The sequence below is a fragment of the Nyctereutes procyonoides genome, unplaced genomic scaffold (genome assembly GCF_905146905.1).
Source record: "Nyctereutes procyonoides isolate TBG_1078 unplaced genomic scaffold, NYPRO_anot_genome, whole genome shotgun sequence".
NCBI lineage: Eukaryota > Metazoa > Chordata > Mammalia > Carnivora > Canidae > Nyctereutes > Nyctereutes procyonoides.
The window spans coordinates 13198113-13218467 of record NW_026575048.1 but is presented as its reverse complement, the minus strand read 5'-3'; the positions used below and the strand labels follow the sequence as shown (position 1 = coordinate 13218467).

Here is a 20355-nt window from a genome sequence, read left to right as displayed (position 1 = left end):
TCCTCATTGCTATAAAACATGAGTTGAGGACAAAGAAAGTATTCTTTCATATCACATACATCCTTATATAGAAATGATCAAGTCATTCACATATTAAAAAGTCACAAAACAAACTCTCCCAACCCCAACTGCTCTTTGCAACACAGCTTCTTAAAATCATTTTTTATACTCCCCCTTCCTTCTCCTTGTGCAACTCTTGCCCTAACACTCCACTAAGTGTTTTCACTAAGCACACCTCTCATCCGTGCGTGACTTACCAGCCCAAGGATTTGTCACTGCCCACCCCCCAACCCTTGGGGGTCACTGATGCCACCCGTCTGACTACTCACTCTTGGTTTCCAGTGAAACTCTGCTTCGTGTTCTGATACCTTAAATCTGGGATCACAAAATATCCAGAGGCCATGCAGGGGCCCAAAATGAATAAAAGAGGACATCTGGCTGCTGTGACAAGCTGGAGAGCACCGGCCCTGCCAAAAGGGGACTTCTGTCCCTTATCTGTGCACATCAAGTGGTTGCATTGCCCAACTTCTCAAGAACACCCACAAATCTTATTTTTATGTGAACTTTCCCAATTTTCTAAATGTTGGCAATTATCAGTTTTAATATTTTACTACTGTGAGCCAAATCAAACAAATCTGTAGCGTGGGTATAATCTTCAGGCCTCAAATGTGTGTGGATGTAACCCCATGGATTTCTCCTGTCCCTCCACTCCTCTCTCTGGGAATTTCATTGAACTCTAGAGACTGAATATATATCTCCTGCCCAGATTGCCTCCCTCCATTTCAGACTCCTATAACTGTCTACTGGACATGTCCATTTGAATGTCCCAGTGGGACCTTAAAATAAATGTGTCCACACTTTCCCTTCATCCTCTATTCCCAAACATTTCTCAAATTCCTTTCCTTTCCTTATCCTTCCTGCCTCTGCTTTAATTCAGACACTCTGTATTTTACCATGATTACAATCCACTTCTAATCGTCTTCCCTGCCCTGGATCTAACCCATCCCCTACCTTCAGATTCATTCTCCATGCCATATTCAAGCACCTTCTAAAATGTGCAAGCTTCAAGTCCCCTGATAGCTAGCTCCCCTGCCCTTCAGAATGAACTCTGGACCCAGACTGCTTGAGTCGGAAACCCAGCTTCACCACCCACTAGCTGTGTGACCTTGGTCAATTACTTGAGTTCTCTGAGCCTTGGGGGTTTTTGTTTTCATTATAAACTTTTTAGTGATTTATTTTATTTAAATTCGATTAGCCAATATATAGTACATCATTAGTCTTAGACATAGTGTTCAACAATTTATCAGTTTTGTATAATACCCAGTGCTCATCACATCACATGCCCTCCTTAATGCCCAGTTACCCCATCCCCCTACCCATTTTCCCTCCAGCAACCATTAGTTTGTTGTTAAGAGTCTTTCATGTTTTCTCTCCCTCTCTATTGACTTCCCATTCAGTTTTCCCTCCCTTCTCCTTGATCCTGTGTGCTGTTTCCTATATTCCACATATGCATGAAACCATATGATAACTGTCTTTCTCTCATTTTTTTAATTTTTATTTATTTATGATAGTCACAGAGAGAGAGAGAGAGAGAGGCAGAGACACAGGCAGAGGGAGAAGCAGGCTCCATGCACCGGGAGCCCGACGTGGGATTCGATCCTGGGTCTCCAGGATTGCGCCCTGGGCCAAAGGCAGGCGCCAAACCGCTGCACCACCCAGGGATCCCTTGTCTTTCTCTCATTGACTTACTTCATTCAGCATAATACCCTCCAGTTCCATCCACATCGATGTAAAAGGTAAGAATCCATCCTTTTGATGGCTGAGTAGTATTCCATTTTATATATATGTATATTGTGTGTGCGTCTGTATATATATATATATATATATATATATATATATATATATATATATAAAATCTTTATCCATTTATAAAGATGTGGGACATATATAGATATATTTTTTCAATTGACATCTGGGCTCTTTCCACAGTTTGGCTATTGTGGACATTGCTGCTATGAACATTGGGGTGCAGGTTCCCTGTACAGATCACTACATTTGTATCTTTGAGGTAAATACTTAGTAGAATTGCTGGGTTGGGACTTCATTAAGATAAAAAGCTTCTGCACAACAAAGAAAATAGTCAACAAAATTAAAAGGCAACCTATGGAATGGTAAAAAATATTTGCAAATTTCTTATCAGATAAAAGGCTAGTATCCAAAATCTATAAAGAACTTATCAAACTCAATACTCAAAGAACAAATAATTCAACCAAGAAATGGGCAGAAGATATGAACAAAGAAGTCATACAAGTGGCCAACAGACAAATGAAAAATGCTCCACATCACCTGGCATCAGGGAAATACAAATCAAAACCACAACGAGATACCACTTCACACCAGTCAGAATGATTTTTTTCATTTGTAAAACATGAATACTAAATGTCACAGATTACATAGAGCAGTCATGAAGATTAAAAATAAGATAAGCCCTGCGTGCTTAGTCCATAGCAAATGCTCAATCAAATGTTAACTATCATTATTATGATTCCTTATCCATTATCCTTACATTCCACAACACAACTCAAACTCTAGAATGATAAGGAATTACCTGAAATTCCCCCAAAGTATCCTCAACTTCTCATTCGTCTGCTCAGAATGCCTTTTGACATTCATATTCTCTATCACAGTCTCTAGAACCAAGCCCTGACCCCAGACCTCTCCCTACCCCAAATCCAGGCCCCCATCCCCATCCACCATTGCCTGCCTTTACCAAGTATTTAACCTGCTGAAATGCAGTAGAACAATTTCCTGGAAGCCTCCACCGCTGCACTGTGAGCCCCACAAAGGCAGGGCCTATGTTTTCTTAATCTTTATATCCTTAATGCCCAGCAAAAAATAATGAATGGCTGGATGAACTTTGTTAATTCACAGATCAACCCAGAGAGGCAGGTATTTATGAGGTTCAGAATGGCTTAGCACGCAGGGGAAACAGCAAGCTCAGAGCCCAAGCTCAGCTTTCTGGGTGAGGCTCATGTTGGGGAAGCTGCTCACATTCTGCTCTTCATGGTGCTGCTTTGCTGTCTGTTTTTACACACTAGGCTCGTGTCCTTAAAACAACTTTTACTTCTGTCCTAGCTCCCTAAATGAGTGTGGGATGATACATATGAATTGTCATCAACTTATGTTCTTGCCATGAAGAGCTTCAAAATATCTAGAAAGGCCTTGTAGATACAAGTGACCAATAGAAGAGTCACAATTATTTCTATGCTTACCTCTAGAAAGATGTACAGTCAGCCTTCTTTATAGCATCCATTACAAAATAATCTCTAGCAAGCCTCCTATAGTGCTTACTTTGTACCAGGCACTGCTTTAAACACCTTATTTTATCTACCTTAAGGCAGATGCTATTACTATCTCCACTCGGCAGATCAAGCAACTGAGGCCAGAGACATTAAATAGCTTTCTCACAGTAAGTGGTGGAGCCAAGGTTCAAATTCTTGGATAAGAGCAGATTCTGTACCTGGCCGGCCAGGATTCAAATCTCAGTTCTGCTATCTTCTAGTTGTATGACTTGGGTAAATTATTAAAATCTCTCAGATGTTTTCTCATCTGCTGATAAAAAGATAGGTAGATAGGGAGGGAGGGAGGAAGATAGATATGGTATAGATAGAACAAATATATAATTTAAGATAAAATGATAATACTTATCTCAGATTGTTGTGAGAATGCAATGAGCTACCATGCAGGCCACATTTAGAACAGTGCCCAGCACACAATACAAGTGCTACAGAAGTATGCATTGACCTCACCAGGTAGACACACCTCAGAGGTACCACAGGCAGCAACACAGGGGGAGCCAGCCAAGCTCATCTGCAGGTCCTTAGTGAACTGTGTCCCTTTCAGTCCATTCTTTGCTCCATTTTAGCAAATGACATCCTTGCATTCACCACCACCCCCCACCACACACACACACACACACACACACACACACACCCCTTTGAAAACCAGCGGAAAGGCTACAAGATTAGTCTTTATGCTCTGCTGTGAGATAAGGCCTTTGGATATTCCCACATCTTGGGGGGTTCTTGGGATACAAGCAAGAGATGCTGGTGCTGGCTAACTAAACAAATACAATTTTTGTCAGAAGGCAACTTGCAGCTCTCAGGATCAAAGAGAAACTACTCACAGAAGAGGTCTGGGCAAGGAGCAACTCCAGGCCTCTTCCAACCTTGAGTCACTCAATGGACAGAGTATGTGATAGGCTGAGCCTACACCACCTGCCCACCAATCGCTCTTACCAGGGCAGGGACCAGAAGCAGCTGGCAGAAGGAACCTACGGGCACATCCTTAGTGTTTGCTGTCCCATCAAGATAACATTCAAGGGATCCCTGGGTGGCGCAGCGGTTTAGTGCCTGCCTTTGGCCCGGGGCACGATCCTGGAGACCCGGGATCAAATCCCACGTCGGGCTCCCTGCATGGAGCCTGCTTCTCCCTCTGCCTGTGTCTCTGCCTCTCTCTCTCTCTCTGTGACTATCATGAATAAATAAATAAAATCTTTAAAAAAAAAAAAAAAGATAACATTCAAATGGGGAGGGATAATTATCCAAAGGTAATTAAGGGGTTTCAGGAATAGCAAACCAACATGTGGCCAAAAACACCATTCACCTTTCCCAGCAAGTTCTCCATTCTTGAACTTAAAATATAACACAAAGAGAATGTAGAAGCCTGAGGAATTTCGGGTATCAAGAAACAGACCAAGTTAACGACTGGGTGACAGAGATCCCTTTTTATACCCCCGAATTGCACTAGTAGGCAAGTCAATGGCATGGTCTTGCCCCACTTCTAATTCCCTTTCCTCTCCACAGGCCAGAGGGACTTTTCTGAACTCCAAGTCAGGATGTGTCATTGCCCTGCATACACCTTTAAGAGCTCCCAGCATCCTGAGGAAAGAGTCCAGACTCCTCCTCAGATGTCAAGCAAGAACATCCTGTCTGCCCCTCTGGCCTGTGATGTACCAGTCTACTTCAAACCCCTCTGCCTCAGTCCCAACAAATTATTCACCATCTTCAACCTCACACTGCACTCTCCTCCCCAAATCTCCTTGACGCTCTTCCTTCTGTTCCCTTCTTTTCCAGTTAATCCCTTTGTCTACAAGAAATCAGCTCAGATATCACCTCTTTCAGGACACTTCCCTTTGATGTACCACACGTGAGCACATGTGCGTACACACACACACACACACACACACACACACACACACACCCCAGATGCTAAATAGGAAAAAAATAGTCACATCCTCTTGATGCTTCCAGAACCCAATTTCTTTTCTTCTTCTCCTTTTTTTTTTTCTTCAGGGGAAGAGGGGCAGAGGAAGAGGGAGAAAGGGAGTCTTCAGGAGGCTCCATATCCAGCATGATCCCGACACAGGGCTCCATCTCATGACCCAGAGATCATGACCAGAGTTGAAATCAAAAGCCTGACACTCAACCAACTGAGCCCATCCAGGCACCGCCAGTCCCAATTTCATAGCAACCTCACCAAGACACAGTGGTTATCAGTGTCTGATACACAGCAGACAAGTGGGAGATTTGGGTGCACGTATCACTAAATGAATGATCTACTTAAGGGTAAAAGACAAGGATCTTCCTGCTCAAAATGGAGCAAAGGAGGCTGCTTGGGAGTTGCCTTTGCATCATACAGGCCTTCCTGAGGCCTCCAAGACACTGGGATGAGGATGCCTTGCTGAGCTATTGCTTCTCTGTACCCAGTGGGAGCGATCGACACATTATGACATTTCCAAAGAATTGTAGAAAAGCGCTTATTGCTACTAGAAGTAACAGAGTGCTTTTGCCAAACCATAAATCCTCAGTATGTTCAGAAGGAACTCAGGGAGCCAAGTGTCTACTGCTCTAGCAAGTTGCCACAGTGGCTATTTCATGGGGTGAAAAAAAAAAGTTTCATTTAGAATTTAAAAGATATAATCAAATAAATATGATCATTCATACAGCATCTAATCCATTATTTGAGAGGTAGAAAAAATGTTTTTACGCTTCACAAATATCCACATCCAGCTCCTAGAAGCCACCCTGGGAGGATTTTTTTTTCCTTAACACTTTCCGCAGAACTATCTGCTGTGACTAACCGCATACTTCATCAACATGAAAAAAAAAATTATAAAATAATGAGATTCCCCAGACAATGTGATCCATAAAGCTTTCAATTTGACTTATTAACATTAAATCTCACATCTCTCTTTTTTCCAATTCATTTCCTAAGTGCATCCTCCTCACAGGGTTTCCAAGTTTTCCACACAAGGAGGGAGGAGGGGGGACAGACCTGGAGGGAAGACAGGGAGGTTCTCTGAAGAGTGAGGTATCCTCCTGAGAGTGCAACTCAAGGCCAAGACCCAGGAGATAGCTCTGGGCACCACCTCAGGACAGACTCCTCAGTAAACAGGAATGCACACTTGAAAAAAAGGAAACTTTGTGTATCTTGGAGGAAAGCGTGGCTTTCTTTACCTGATTTTCACACTCAAAATTTTCCATGTTTTGAGCTTCATACTCAAGTCAGGTTAGCAAAGGAAATTCAAAATCCTTTGAATTTTGAATTTAATCAAAATCCTAGACTAGGGATCCCTGGGTGGCGCAGCAGTTTGGCGCCTGCCTTTGGCCCAGGGCGCGATCCTGGAGACCCGGGATCGAATCCCACATCGGGCTCCTGGTGCATGGAGCCTGCTTCTCCCTCTGCCTGTGTCTCTACCTCTCTCTCTCTCTATAACTATCATAAATAAATAAATTAAAAAAAAATCCTAGACTAATCTGGTAGCTTCCGAAAAAGTTAACAATGGAATGGTGCAAAGAGAGTTTTTGTTGTTGTTGTTGTTTGTTTGTTATACAAATTCAGGGAAAGAATTATGGTACTTTTACTTTATTTTCAGGAGCCACCTAGGTCTTGCATTTGAAATCACAGATAAGCAACACATTGAATTGCTAAAGTTCAAGTTTGGATAATATCTGATGAAAAGAGCTAAAAACTGTAGAACATAACAAAAAATTAATTTGGCTGCAGATTTATTCTTTATCAGTTCTCAAAATGTGGTCAGGAGAACCCTGGGATTCCTAAGACCCTTTAAAGAGTCCATAAGATCAAAACTGCTTTCATAATCAACTAAGATGTGATTTTCCTGTTTACTTTCATTCATTCTCTCACAAGTGTCCCATAGAGGTTTCCAACAAGTATATGATTTGTGGGATTATAGACTAAACATAGAAGCAAGTCCAAGAATCCCACTGCTTTCCATTAAACCAGAGGATAAATACATTTGTAAAAATGTAAAACAATGCCACTCTTGCATTGTTCTTGTTTTGAAAAAAGATATATTTCATAAAAATATGCCATTTATGTTAACATGTAATGAGGTTATTGTTATTTTTTTTAAGATTTTATTTATTTATTCATGAGAGACACACACAGAGAGAGAGAGAGAGAGAGAGAGAGAGGCAGAGACACAGGCAGAGGGAGAAGCAGGCTCCATGCAGGGAGCCCGACCTGGGATTCCATCCCAGGGCTCCAGGATCAGGCTCCAGGATCAGGCCCCAGGCTGACGGCAGCACTACAGGGCTGAGCCACCTGGGCTGCCTGGTTATTGTTATTTTAAATGAATTAGTAATACTTCAAAATTTGCCTATTTTAAGATTTTTTTAAGTAATCTTTACACCCAACATGGTGAATATTACAATTTACAACCCCAAGATCAAGAGTTGCATGCTCTACCCAAGTGAGCCAGCCAGGCACCCTAAAATGTGACTAATTTTAATTTCTAATATATAATTGATAGATGAGAGTATACACTGTAGCAGCCAGAGTCATAGCAGGACAGGCATTTAGAAAGTTTCTTTCCCGCTTTTTTTTAAGATTTTATCCATTTATTTGAGAGAGAGAGAACATGGCAGGGTTGAGGGGTGCAGAGAGGGAAAAGCAGGCTCCTCCCTAAACAAAGAGCCCACCACAGGGCTTGATCCCAGAACCCTGGCAGCATGACCGGAGCCAAAGGCAGATACTTAACCAACTGAGCCACCCAGGCGCCCCCTTCCCCTCTTTGACCAAGTTTTAGTTGAAAGGAGTATAGCCAAAACTGTAACCAAAGGAGACATTATGCTTCTAGAAAAATCTCAAGGAAAAATATTACAAGCAACAGTAGTAGCTATTGGTTTGGGCTCTAAAGGAAAGTGTGGAGAGATTCAACCAGTTAGCATGAAAGTTGGAAATAAAATTCTTCTCCCAGAATATGGAGGTACCAAAGTAGTTCTAGATGACAAGGATTACTTCTTATTTAGAGATTGCGACGTTCTCAGAAAGTATGTAGACTGAAACACATTATTATTGTAATGGTATCACCTGAAGCTGCCCTTTCACAATTGAAGTTATGAAATCTTTCACCATGTACATAATTTCTGTCTCTCTTTTTTAATAAACTAATGGTATCCGAAAAAAATGTGGATAGATATAACCCACAATAACAGGAGCTTTCAGGGGGTTCTCAATAATCCCTAAGCATGTAAAGAATCTGAGACCAAAACAAAGGAATCTCAATTTCTCTTTTCCAACTTATTAATTGTGATAAAAATACACATGACATAAGATTTACCATCTTACCTATTTTAAGGGTACTGTCCAGCGGTATTAAATGCTTTCCTAATATGCAACCATCAGTACCATCCTTCTTACCTTCTGTTTGCATCTTGTCAAACAGAAACTCCATTTCTAATTGGTACTTCTATGGCTTGTCTACTTCTGTGCAATCCACGGAGCAAACCCCAGCAGCGAGCACTCTTTCCCCTGTAGGGTGTGCATCTGTGTGCATGGTGTGTGGAGTAGAGCCCTGCTTTCAGCAGAAGGAACTGCACCTCTCTTCTACACCACACAATCGTGGCGTTCCACTAAGAACCATCTGGTTTCCTACTCCTTCTGACTTACCTCTGCATTTGCGAGCATTCTGAAACCTAACCCCAGTGCCTAATAACGTTAAAGTAGGATTTATTTCTGAGTTCCTGACACTAACTTAGGAATGAAGGGTTGTAAAACAGGGCTTGCAAAAAAAAAAAAATTTTTTTTTTAAAAAGCATCTGAAAAAACAGGGCTTGCTTGGGTGCTTTTAAATGATGTGGATGACAGGAGTGACTGGTCAAAAACAGCTAAAAGCAAACCCATTAGAGTTTAGGGCCACATTACACAACTGTATCTTGTACTCTTTGCTTCAAAGCCTCACGTAAGGGACACTAGATGAGAAGGCAAAATGCACTGCAGTGTCCGCATTTTAAGTCGTGCGGGGGTGGGGGAGGTGGCTGGGAGAGAACTCAGTGCACATCACCACAAAGATGTACCACACTGTCCTCTGCTTTCTAATTAGGTCAGGAAGTCTGAAGAAACTACATAAAAGGTGAAGTTCTCAGGCATCATATGAACTTTCACGAGATTCCTAGTTTTGCATATCCAGAGAGCTTACCCTGTGCATTTGTGGTTTAAGGAGATCATAAGATATAAGGATACTGATACCTTTTTACTCTTTGACAAAGATGAGCACCTGGGTGGCTCAGACGGTTGAGTGTCCAACCCTCAATTCCAGCTCAGGTCATGATCTCGGGGTCTTGAGATGGAGCCCCAAGCTTGTCTCCACGCTCAGCAGGGACTCTGCTTGAGATTCTCTCTCCTTCTGTCCCTTCCTCTGTTCATTCTCATTCTCTCTCTCTCTCTCTCTCAATCTCTTTAAAATAAATAAATAATTTTTAAAAAGAAGATAGATAGATGGATAGACAAAAGGACACTACAAAAGTACAATGACACTTTTCATTTATACCTTTAGCCTGGAGGAGAAAAAGGTTGAACCCTGAAACATCCTTGGAGCTAAATCATGGCCAGATGATGTCTTATCACCAAGAAGAGGAGGGGAGGAGGAGGTTTGATGTAAGCAGCCTCATGAAGGTTCCACTCTTAGAAAACTGAGATCTTAAAAACCCACAAGAAAACCCTGCCCAGAAGGTATAATTTATTGACCTCAAAGGTAAGAGTGCTGACCTCACTTTTTGTCAGAACCCAGGCACCTCCTCTCAATCCAAACCAACCAACCACAGTCTGGCTGCCAAGTTCACCTACCACTCTGGCCAATGAAATTCTTTACCTTAAGTAAACCCTAGGAAATGCTTTGAGGTTCACCTTGGCATGTCAGTCAGAGTTTAAGAAAATCACACCCAGTCCGTAAAAGAATGAAAGTTTAAAAAAATGTGGGCATCTTCAAGCCTCAAATTTTAGTCTGCTGTCATTCTTTTATCTCACCACAATAATTATTTGCGAGGAGGAAGTCTGAAAACTGATCTTTGGGGTAACTTCCAGTTCATGGTCCTACCTATGTCCTCATTCCACACAGCTACAAAGGGATCACTTTTCCAAGGCCCCATTAGGCTATGTGTCATATTCATTATGGATCTTTAGGCTGTCACATTCTCCCAAACGTGTGTCCCCAAAGGACAGACCAGAGGTACCTCTCTTGCATTCTTTTATGAGATATCCATGGATAAAGAGGAAGAGTCTTACGTGATGAGGAAGAGTCGGTAAGGAAGGATTCCACTGAGACACTTAGCCATGCCTAGAGCTCTCCACCAGGCCTCACCCCCACAGAACTCAGCGGAGCTCAGCCTCTCCTCACCACCAGGCTTATCGCTGCTGCTGTCTCTCCATTTAAGGCAATTCAAAAGCAGCTTATTGATAATCATCAAAGAACAAATGCTTAGAAACTCACCACAAATGTTCCACATACCCACTCATAGTTCTCCTAATTCAATTTATAAAAATGATCCGAATTAACACATATGAATGACACTATTGAAGAAAAATATTCATAGACAGATTACCTACTTTTTTTAATGATAAAATCAACAGGCTGTGAGGAAAATAAGAACAAAAACAAAGATGATTATGAGATAAGCTCAAATTTCTCCAGCAATTAGAGACAAAACCAGAGCTAGAATTCAAATGTCTTATCTTCTAGAAGTGCTAGATATTACCCCAAGCACAGAGAAGGGGATGTGTTGACTCATTGAGGAGCTGGACTCAGCTCCCTAACCTCAGCCAGGGCTGCTTGCACATAGATGGGCATATCCATACGCCCTGTCTGGCACCCACTCTGCCTCTCTGATCCCTTCCAGAGCCAACCTGTACAATTGTGGCCTCTACTTTCTCAGCTCCTATTCGTTCCCAGTCAGTCCAATCTGGTCCCAACTCTCCAAAGTTCCAGTTAAGGAGGCTCCCAACTGCCATGCCTGAGCCTCTCTGATCTATTCTTCACTGTCTTCATGGACTATCTTGCAGAAATGTAAATTGGCTCCTGACACTCCCCTCCTACAAATCCAAGAGATCCTTCCTGCAGCCCCCAGGATACACCCAAAGGTCTCTAAGCTGACATAAAGTGTACAGCAAGGGAGCACGTGGGCGGCTTGGTGGTTGAGTGTTTGCCTTCGGCTCAGGTTGCGATCCCAGGGTCCTGGGATCGAGCCCCCCACATCGGGCTCCCTGCATGGAGCCTGCTTCTCCCTCTGCCTATCTCTGTGTGTCTCTCATAAATAAATAAATAAATAAATAAATAAATAAATAAATAAATAAATAAATAAATAAATAAATAAGGGGGGAGGGGTGTGCAGCATGATCTGCCCTTTCCCTCCTTGCCAGCCTCCTCCCAGCCATGACCCCCACCTCCAGCCCCACCCAGCTCTCTGGAAGTCCCTCCGAGGCTCAGTGTGCATCCTTGCCTTCAAATCCTCACACTCCATCCACAGCCTGGGATTCTCTTCCTCCCACTTTTCACTTGATAAACTCCTGTGCCTCCCTCACATTGAAAAGGGCCTTCCTCAGATCTTCCCATCTCCTGCACCTAAATGAGTGCCCTCCCCACCCTTGTTCCTCTGCCCCCAGGAAGTTCTTTAGAGCACCTGGCACTACCTAATGTTTGCATTTCTTTGTTTAATGTCTGTCTCCTCATCCACCACCTACTCCTCCGTGCCTGTTTCCTTCACCACAGTACCCCAGCACCTAACAGTATGTACCCCCGGGTAAGTACTCCAGTCCTTATAGAATGAATGCTTGTACATATTTGTATATGTATAGGAGATTTATATATATATAAATATACATTTATATATATGACCACATAAGTTACTCATTAAGTCAACATTGGTAAGCATCTGCTAGCTGCTTAGTTGAGCTCAGCTGATCTGCTCAGGATGATGAGCAGGAGGCTTGCATTCACGGGGGACCTCAACAAGCACACTGAAGCCAGCTGCTGTCAACATTAACTGCTTATCTGTAACATTATTAGCTAAAAGCAGATGTTAGACCTTTATCATTCAACACTTGGGCAATTACGGATAATTTTAAAGGGTGTCTACTCCAAGCAAACCATGGTGCCAGGCTCTGCAGAATTCCAAAGAGAGCAAGAGCCCCTTGCCCACAAAATGATAAAGAGGAAAGAAAAATGATAAAGGAGGACACGGATGGAGCTTCTTCTAAATCAGGTTCTACATTTGACTGCATGTTCTAAACAGTGTTACTGAATTCACCATAATTGAAATTTCTCTCCACGTTTCACATACCAGACTCCTAAATGCAAAAATGAAACAAGAGCGACAAATACTTTCTCCTCCCCTGCTCCTCCTGACTAGCCAAGAGCAGTGACTGAAAGCCAGCTTCAGGATGAAATTCAAACTGCCAGCTCCGAGGACCCTCCACATCCACCACCTTCCTTGTGAGACAGACAGATGATGATGGCTTTGGAGTCAGAAGACCCCTTGCCATGGCTAAAGTCAAGTGGCTCACTTTGCCCTATTTCCTTATTCCTTTGCAACATTGGCTTCCAACCACCACCCTGCCCATGGCCTATGGCACTGTTACTAGGAGTGAAATGAGGTTACCTGTGAAAGTTTCCGCAGACTATAGTAGGCTGTACAAATGTGACAGTTTGTGACTTTTATCAGGACTCAAATATTTAGCATCTCGTATTGACCTGTCTAGTGCTTGTTAATCTCGAGCCTCCAGGTCCACTGTATATTCAGGCTCAGAGAACACACGCCTTACAATCTGCCTGCCGGTGGTGCCTGCAATACTGGGCACATGGCACCCACATAATAAATTCTTGTAGGTTGGTTACTTGTTGGCGTTTTTGACGGATTTGACTCAGAGTACAAAGTGTTCCATGACCTTCCTGGGTTTCTCATTGATAATAAGCACTTTTTCTGGAAATAGCCATACTGTTTATCTAGACAATAATCTTTATGATCTTTCTCCCTTTTCCCCAATTATATTGGAAAGAAAACATTTTTGGCAAAAGCAAAAAAGAATACTTTTCCAGTGCAATTTTCGATGTTCCTTCTAAAGATGAGATAGCGGCCAAAAAGTCACTTGGTAATGGCAAGCCACTTCTACTACTTGCTTTTCAACAAACCCAGCCTGAGTCCTACTGAGCATAGGGCACACTGTTGGGGCTGTAAGGGTAAACAAGGTCATCAGAATCCCACAATGGGTCTGCAGCCAGACTGCCAGGGATAGAATTCTGGCTTCACATAGTCCTACCTGCCTGATTTTGCACAAGTCACCCAGTTTTTCTCTTTTTTCTCATCTAAAATAGGGTAATAATGGCCACACTTACCATGGTGAGCACTGTGTAATGTATGGAATTGTCAAATCACTATGTTGTATATCTGAAACTAATAGAATATTGTATGTCCACTATACTTCAATAAGAATAAATAAATAAATAATTTTTAAATAAAATAGGGTAGTAATAGATCCCACCTCCAAAGGTTGTCTTCAGGTTGAACTGAGTCAATACACTGAGAGCTTTTAGCATAGTGCCTAGTATAGGGTAACAAAAATATGAACCATGTAAATCCCTGTAGCTGAACAGACTGCGATTCAGAGAACCAAAGTGACTTAAGTCAAGGAGCCATAAAGAGATTGCAATGAGGGCTGGAACCCAGCTCCTTGTGGGTATTTCACACAAGTGGCACTCCAGAGAGTCCAGATAAGCTGAAACCTGATAAGCGGGGACAGTAAAGACACCTACTTCTACTGTCCCTCCAACTAACCTGCACAGCCACCCTTGCCTGCCAATGGGACCCCAAGTCCGGCCCTTTTTGTTCTCCCATGGGACTCAGAATATACCTAGAGGGGTTCCATCTACTGCTAGCTCCGCCAGAAACACTGTGATGAAGGGAAAACCTCACTCCCTCATGGGGTGGTTTTGTAGATTAAATGAGATAATGCTTGGAAAAGTGCCGAGCAGAGTAGCTGGCATATGGTATGCAGCCAATAAATGTTGTCTATTAAAAACATTAGTAGTGCCTGCTCTCTAGAAGCTGTACACATTCCAACCCCAAATGCCAGACACAGGGCAGACTGAGATCTCACTTGGGTAGAACAGAGGGACACAGAGTCCATGAAGAATTACAGTGAAGGGTGAGATTCACTTAAGACAGAGGAAGAGTCCGGAGTCCCACTCTTCCGTGTCTTTCTTTAAGAAAAAATAATAATAATAATAATAATGATAATAAGGGAAAAGGAAAAATCTTTAGCTGGTGCTTTGCTAGCAAAACCCAGTATCTGAGCATTGGATTTTTAATATTTTAGTATTTCTAAACAGAGCAAAGACGGCTTCCACTCCCTATTTGCTTACATATACTTGCGCAGCAAAAGCTTGGCTTTGCCGCATTGATGAATGGGCTTATTCAGGCTGATTTTCCAGGTTAAAAAAAAAAAAATGGCTCAGATGCAAGACTGAATTAAAACACAACCCACAAATCTTCTTAGAATATTCACGACATGCTTTGGATTCAGAGTTCTAAAGCACTTCCGTATCACCTTCTCCCCATCCCAATACTGACAATCCCTAGTTGTGAAAAGACCAATTTAATATTAGAACAGAAGGAATCTGGTGGGGAAAAAAAATGAAAAAGGAGGACAGGACTAGACGGGGAGCAGAAACTGCATTTTTGTACTGTGTATTCCCCGGAGCAGAGCCCAGGGCCCAGCCCCAGAGGCACGGGTGGTAAATGCAAACTGCCTGGATCCACGTCCCCACGGAGTTTGCAACCCAGGTGAGGAATGTAACCTAACTATTACACCAAGTTCAACCACAAAATCAACTCCACCCTCGTTCAGCCTGAACTCCGTGGGGCAGGTGCTCAGGAAAATGCTAGCTTCCTGTTTACCTGGGCAGGTATTTGCAAGGAGTCTAAGAGGCGGGGGGCGGGGGGGAATGTATACAGTTCTAAGCAAATGGTTATGCAAATCACTTAAACAAATGCATGGAAAAGGGAGGGGAAGGTTTCTGATCTGGCTTTCCTCACCTGCCCCACTCTTCGGAGGGTAGGATGAAGTGCAAGATCCAAGAGCGGGACGAGCCGCAAGTCCGCTGTGTGTGAAGACCACGCACGACCCCGCTCCACCCGCTCGCGCTCGGGCATCAAACCCGAGCCCCCGGGGTATTCGGGCGGGAGGAGGTGGTTCTTTGCTGTCCTCCACCCCTGCCGCGGGGCCGCCCGAGTTACACCACCGGCTCAGTCTCCCTAGCCGAGAGGTGGGTGACAACCAAGGACGCAAACGGTGCTCCTTTCCCAAAAGAGACGGGGAAAGACAGAGCGCAGAAGGAGGGATGGGGGGGCGACCGAGCCCTGCAATGCGAAAGGCGCCCGGCCCGGCTCGCCGCGGCCCCTGCAGGAAGGTCTGGCTCGCCCTCCAGCCGCTTCGCCTCGCGAGGTCCGGCAGGCACCCCGAGGGGCGCGGGGAGGGAAGTCCCCGACCTCCGCCCCCACCCCCGCCCCCACCCCCGCGGATGCAAACGCGGGGAGCCGGCGCCGCTGCAGGGCGGCCCTGCAAGCCCCGCGCCGCTCCCGCCCGAGCGCCCGGCGGTCCGTGGGCAGCGCTGCACCAGCCGGGGCCCGCGTGCGCTCCGCTCTGCGACTGTCGCGGGGCGCCTGGCACCGCTGCAGGGCAAAGGGGAGGGGGATGACAGGCAAGAAGGCGGAGCAGGCGGCCCGGGAAGCACTTACATTCGCCGGGAAAGCGCCTCCTCTCGAGGACGAGAAGGAAAGGCTTCCCGGCGCAGGAAACGCCCCAGGGATGCCCGAGGCCGAGTGCCGCCTCCCCGCTCGCCCGCTCTCCCGCCTGCAGGCGGCCCTGCACCCCGCCGCTCCCCACCCCACGCGCAACAGCGGGGCCCAGACGCCCCCCACCGCCCCGAGGCCTTCCGAGGGGCCCAGCCGCCGTCCCGCCGCCCGCGGCTCGCGCAACAGGCGGATCTGCAGGACTCCGGCGACGGCGGGCTCCGGGGACCCGGGGGACGGGGTCGCCGCCAGGCAGGCGCCCCGCACAGCGCACAGTCCCCCGGGGCCGCGACCGGGGCCGCGACCGGGGTCGCGGGGCTGCGCGGGCGGCGAGACGTGGCGAAAGTTGCGGGGTCGCACGGAGAAGTCGCCGGAGTGCGCGCGGAGGAGGGGACACGGGCAGGTACCTGCGGGAGTCCCGGCGCCCGCCCGGCCGCCCGCGCCGCAGGGATCGGGCCTCGCCGCGCGGCCCCGCGCCCGCCGCGGCGGCGGCGAGGACAGCCGGTGGCCCGCCCGGGTCCGTCGGCCCGTCCCGCCCGGCGGGAGCGCAGCGCGGGGCAGCGGCGAGCGGGGCGGGGCGGGGCGGGGCGGGCTGCTCGGCCGCCGCCCCATTGGTCCCGCTCCGCCAGCCGCCGCGCCTCGGCCCTCCGCCTGCGCTCCCCGGGCCCGGGGCCAGGCGCCCCGCCGCCGGCGCCGGCAGGTTGCGGGGCCCGCGCCGCGCCTCCGGCGGACGCACCGGAGGGCAGACCCCCGCCCCCGCCCCGAGCGCCCCCGCCCCGAGCGCCCCGAGTCCCGCAGCCGCGAGCCCCGACCGGCTGCGAGCAGGAGCGCGCCCCCCGCTGCGCCCCCCCCCTGCGGGCCCCCCGCGCCCCCCGGGCTGCAGCCCGCGCCGCCGCCGGACACCCACCAGCTCCTCTGCCGCCCCCGGCGGCTCGGAAAAGTCGCGGCCCTAGCGACGCTCTGCAAATTTGCCGGGATTCCCCTAGGAAGTACCGAGGCCCCAACTTGTTTTAAAACAAAGTGCGAAGGAGGAACCAGCCCCGCTCCCGCCTGTTACCCGCCAGCCCCGCTGCCCGAAGGCCCGTGCACTGTGCACGAGACGGCTTCACGCGCTCCGTTCCTCGACTTACCTACCAAGGCGCACGCAGCGAGCGGAAGGAGACGAGTCGGGTCTCCCTCCCGAGGATGGAAGAGGAGGTCACAGGGAGATGCCCGCAGCCCGCGGCTGAGGAACGAACCCGGGGCGTCAGCTAGGGCGCCCTGGGGTCCGGAAGGCCTGGCCGGCCCCTCCGCAGTGAGCAGGAACTCAGTGAACCGCCCGGAGCAGAAATGGGACGCTCGGGGACCCACCCCCGCGCTCCCCCTCCCGCCCCCAAACTGCAGATTTTTGAGTTGTGCAGACTTGCAATAATTCCTCAGAGCCAGCTGCTCCAAGCTGTAGGCGCCCGGTGTTCCCGCCCCACAGCACGCAATGGGACAACCGCCCCCCACCCAGCGCCTGCTGCCCGCTGGCCTCAGACAAGCACCCGGCAGGACCACACAGAGTTAAGTTCCAGGCTCTGAGCCGGCACGTGGGGGGGGGGGGGGGACAGGGGCAAAGGATGTACGGGAAGGGTGAAAGACACTTTTGTCTGACCTCATCCAAGGACCCAGTGGTGTCTGGATTTTCTCATTGTTTTTGTTTGATCAAAACCCACGTTAGGAATCAGAGAAAGGGGAGCGGTGTTTTACAATGTCTGGTAGGCTTCTAAAGGGGGTGAAACCACCTTCCAGAGAGGTTGAGCTACAAGAGAGGATAATAGCAAGCAGGAATGGCAGAGGAGAAGCAAAAGCACAGCAGAGTCTTCCCTCAGACACCAGCATTTTCATTTGGCTCATGGAAGGCAAGGTGGGGAGGCAGGTGGCTGGGAAACAGGTGTTTGGGGGCCCTCTGTCCCTAATCCCATTGTTGTTTGGCTCTCCCAGGCCTGTCCCCTCTCTTATGGAAGAGGATCCAAAGCATTTGTCTACACTGCTGTTTGCAAGCCTCTGAAGAAGGTAATTTGCATATACAATAATCATCTTTAGCGTAAGATCTAAGATTATTCTAAAAATATGCTTATATTTTATCAGCACCTGAGAAGAATGCTTCCAAATCTCTCCCAGCAGTTAGCTCTTTAATCATTTCAAATCATCAAGTAACCCGAAAAGTCCAGCATTGTTTACTTGAGAATGAGATATGTTCAGAATCTCCATGCACTGCAGAGCGCATCTGCAGTGCAGAAGAGCCAGGAAGCCAGGGCCTTCTCACTGGTCTGCATAGCACCTGGGAACTAGAGGGAGGCACCCATGGTGGAGTTCCGAGAGGACTCCCCACTCGGCATCTGTGAAAACGGGGCACAGAAAGGACAGGACTTTACTGGGCACATATGGGGGTGTGGTAGAAAAGGGGCTCAGATTTAAGAGACACGCTGTACCCGGGGGAGCCCGGTGAGCAAGTCACTTAGTGGTTCAACATGATGTTTCTTTTTTTTTTAATTTTTATTTATTTATGATAGTCACACACACACAGAGAGAGAGAGAGAGGCAGAGACACAGGCAGAGGGAGAAGCAGGCTCCATGCACCGGGAGCCCGACGTGGGACTGACGTGGGACTCGATCCCGGGCCTCCAGGATCGCGCCCTGGGCCAAAGGCAGGCGCTAAACCACTGCACCACCCAGGGATCCCAACATAATGTTTCTTCTTCACCTTCTGGGGTCATCAGGGGGATCATATGAGGCAAATGGAATAATCAACAGGGAAGCATTGTATGGGCCATAAAATGCATGTCTATTCCCCAGAAATTCACCCCTGACCATTTACCAAGGTTGAGTCAGGCAAGGTGGTAAATGCATTTATACACACACACACACACACACACACACACACGGAGTCATGCTCTCACCCGTGTGTCTAGGGCATCTTCCCCTAATCTCTATCATCATTGCCACAATGCCTGCTCTGATCCATTTAACTGCCTCCTTCCTCCCACATGCCACCTCCTTTTTTCCTCCCTCCATTAAAATGTCTTTATGCCACATAATATGGCCCATCCCCTTTTCATTAACCATGTGCGTGGAAAAACATCTGGACAAGCCAGACATTAACCTATAAGGGGTTAATCATTGGCTGACAGTAATACTCCCTCCTCCATGGTTTCCAGAACTCCCTGGGTCAGTGGAGACATCTCAAGCAAATGCGGGCCTCGGTGCATATGTCTTCCAGGCTTCTATAATTCTTGCTTTGGACACTCTTGGTAGGTTCCCCCTCTCTTACCCACTTACCCACAGGTCCATGTCGTCCCCCTCCTCTCCCACCCCAAACCTGTCTCTGACCCTTCATTCTCTCTAAAATCCAAATGACAGAAATCCAATGAGGTATCAATTTGCTTTTTAAATGGAAAAATGTGAAATGAAGGTGTTCTTATCTCTGACGAGGAGATGGTGAGTGAGGGAGTATTAGTAACAGGGGTGAACATTTGTTCCACTGGTTCCTTTTGTTGGCATCTGTTTAAACAGCAGCCTGAATGTCACAGGAGTACTTGAAGCATTTGCAATTTCCCACAGTGCCAGCCTTTTTCCTGTCTCCCTGCACTCACCGTGATCTCCCTCTGCTTGGAATATCCTTCCCAACTGGAAGCCTTTGTTTGCTCACCCAACTCCCTTTCTCTTAGGACACCATTCAGTTGCTGGTGGAAAGCCACCATTCAGTTGCCTTCTGGAAAGCCCCCTCGCCTATCCAGGGGTCTGTACCTCCCCTTCACACTCCCTCATGCTTTTAGGTTCTCGCTTAGGTAACACCTACCATATTGGATTTTCATTGTTTATCTTCAACTTGGCGCTGAACTCCTCGAAGGCTGAATTTCTAGACCCTTTAATAGGGTCTACGTGTTTATGAGGTGAATTACTGAAGACTCCACATGTGCTTCTGATGGAAATTGATATACTTTATTTCTTCCATCAGGTAAAGAGAAAACATATCAACCATCACATCAATTTCTGCTTGGATGCCAGGCAGGTCGAGATTAAATCTAGTTATTTAGCTAGAATGCTTTTATCCCAGACTACTGCTCCAATGATCTCTCTTCTTTGACAAAACTATTTGTATGCTTATTTTGAATGCCCTGTTATATTATTTTTATATTGAAAGTACCTTAGGGGCACCTGAGTGGCTCATTCAGCTAAGCCT

General features: G+C 46.9%; 2 protein-coding genes across 4 annotated transcripts in view; one reads left to right on the top strand and one right to left on the bottom strand.

Annotated features, from left to right (window-relative positions):
* Positions 1-17452, bottom strand: part of KCNS3 (potassium voltage-gated channel modifier subfamily S member 3) — a 41627-nt gene extending 24175 nt beyond the window's left edge. Inside the window, exon 1 of one of the 3 annotated variants that reach the window (XM_055327366.1) lies at positions 17279-17452. The gene's annotated coding sequence lies outside the window, so the exon portion shown is untranslated. Of the gene's footprint in view, positions 1-16555; positions 16636-17278 lie in introns of those variants that run through there. The other 2 variants (XM_055327367.1, XM_055327365.1) reach the window with 2 other exon arrangements.
* LOC129510848 (10 kDa heat shock protein, mitochondrial-like) lies at positions 7838-8370 on the top strand. Its single transcript, XM_055327138.1, has 2 exons — positions 7838-7893; positions 8088-8370. Exons 1-2 carry the CDS (start codon positions 7838-7840, stop codon positions 8368-8370), a joined length of 339 nt encoding a protein of 112 aa, XP_055183113.1.
* Positions 17453-20355: the final 2903 nt, after the last annotated feature.

Excerpts from the sequence above, each read along its gene's own strand:
- LOC129510848 (XM_055327138.1), top strand. The coding sequence starts at position 7,838 with ATGAGAGTATACACTGTAGCAGCCAGAGTCATAGCAGGACAGGCATTT. Across the intron at positions 7,894-8,087 it reads GGACAGGCATTTAGAAAGTT|CCTTCCCCTCTTTGACCAAG; the intron begins TCTTTCCCGCTT and ends ACCCAGGCGCCC.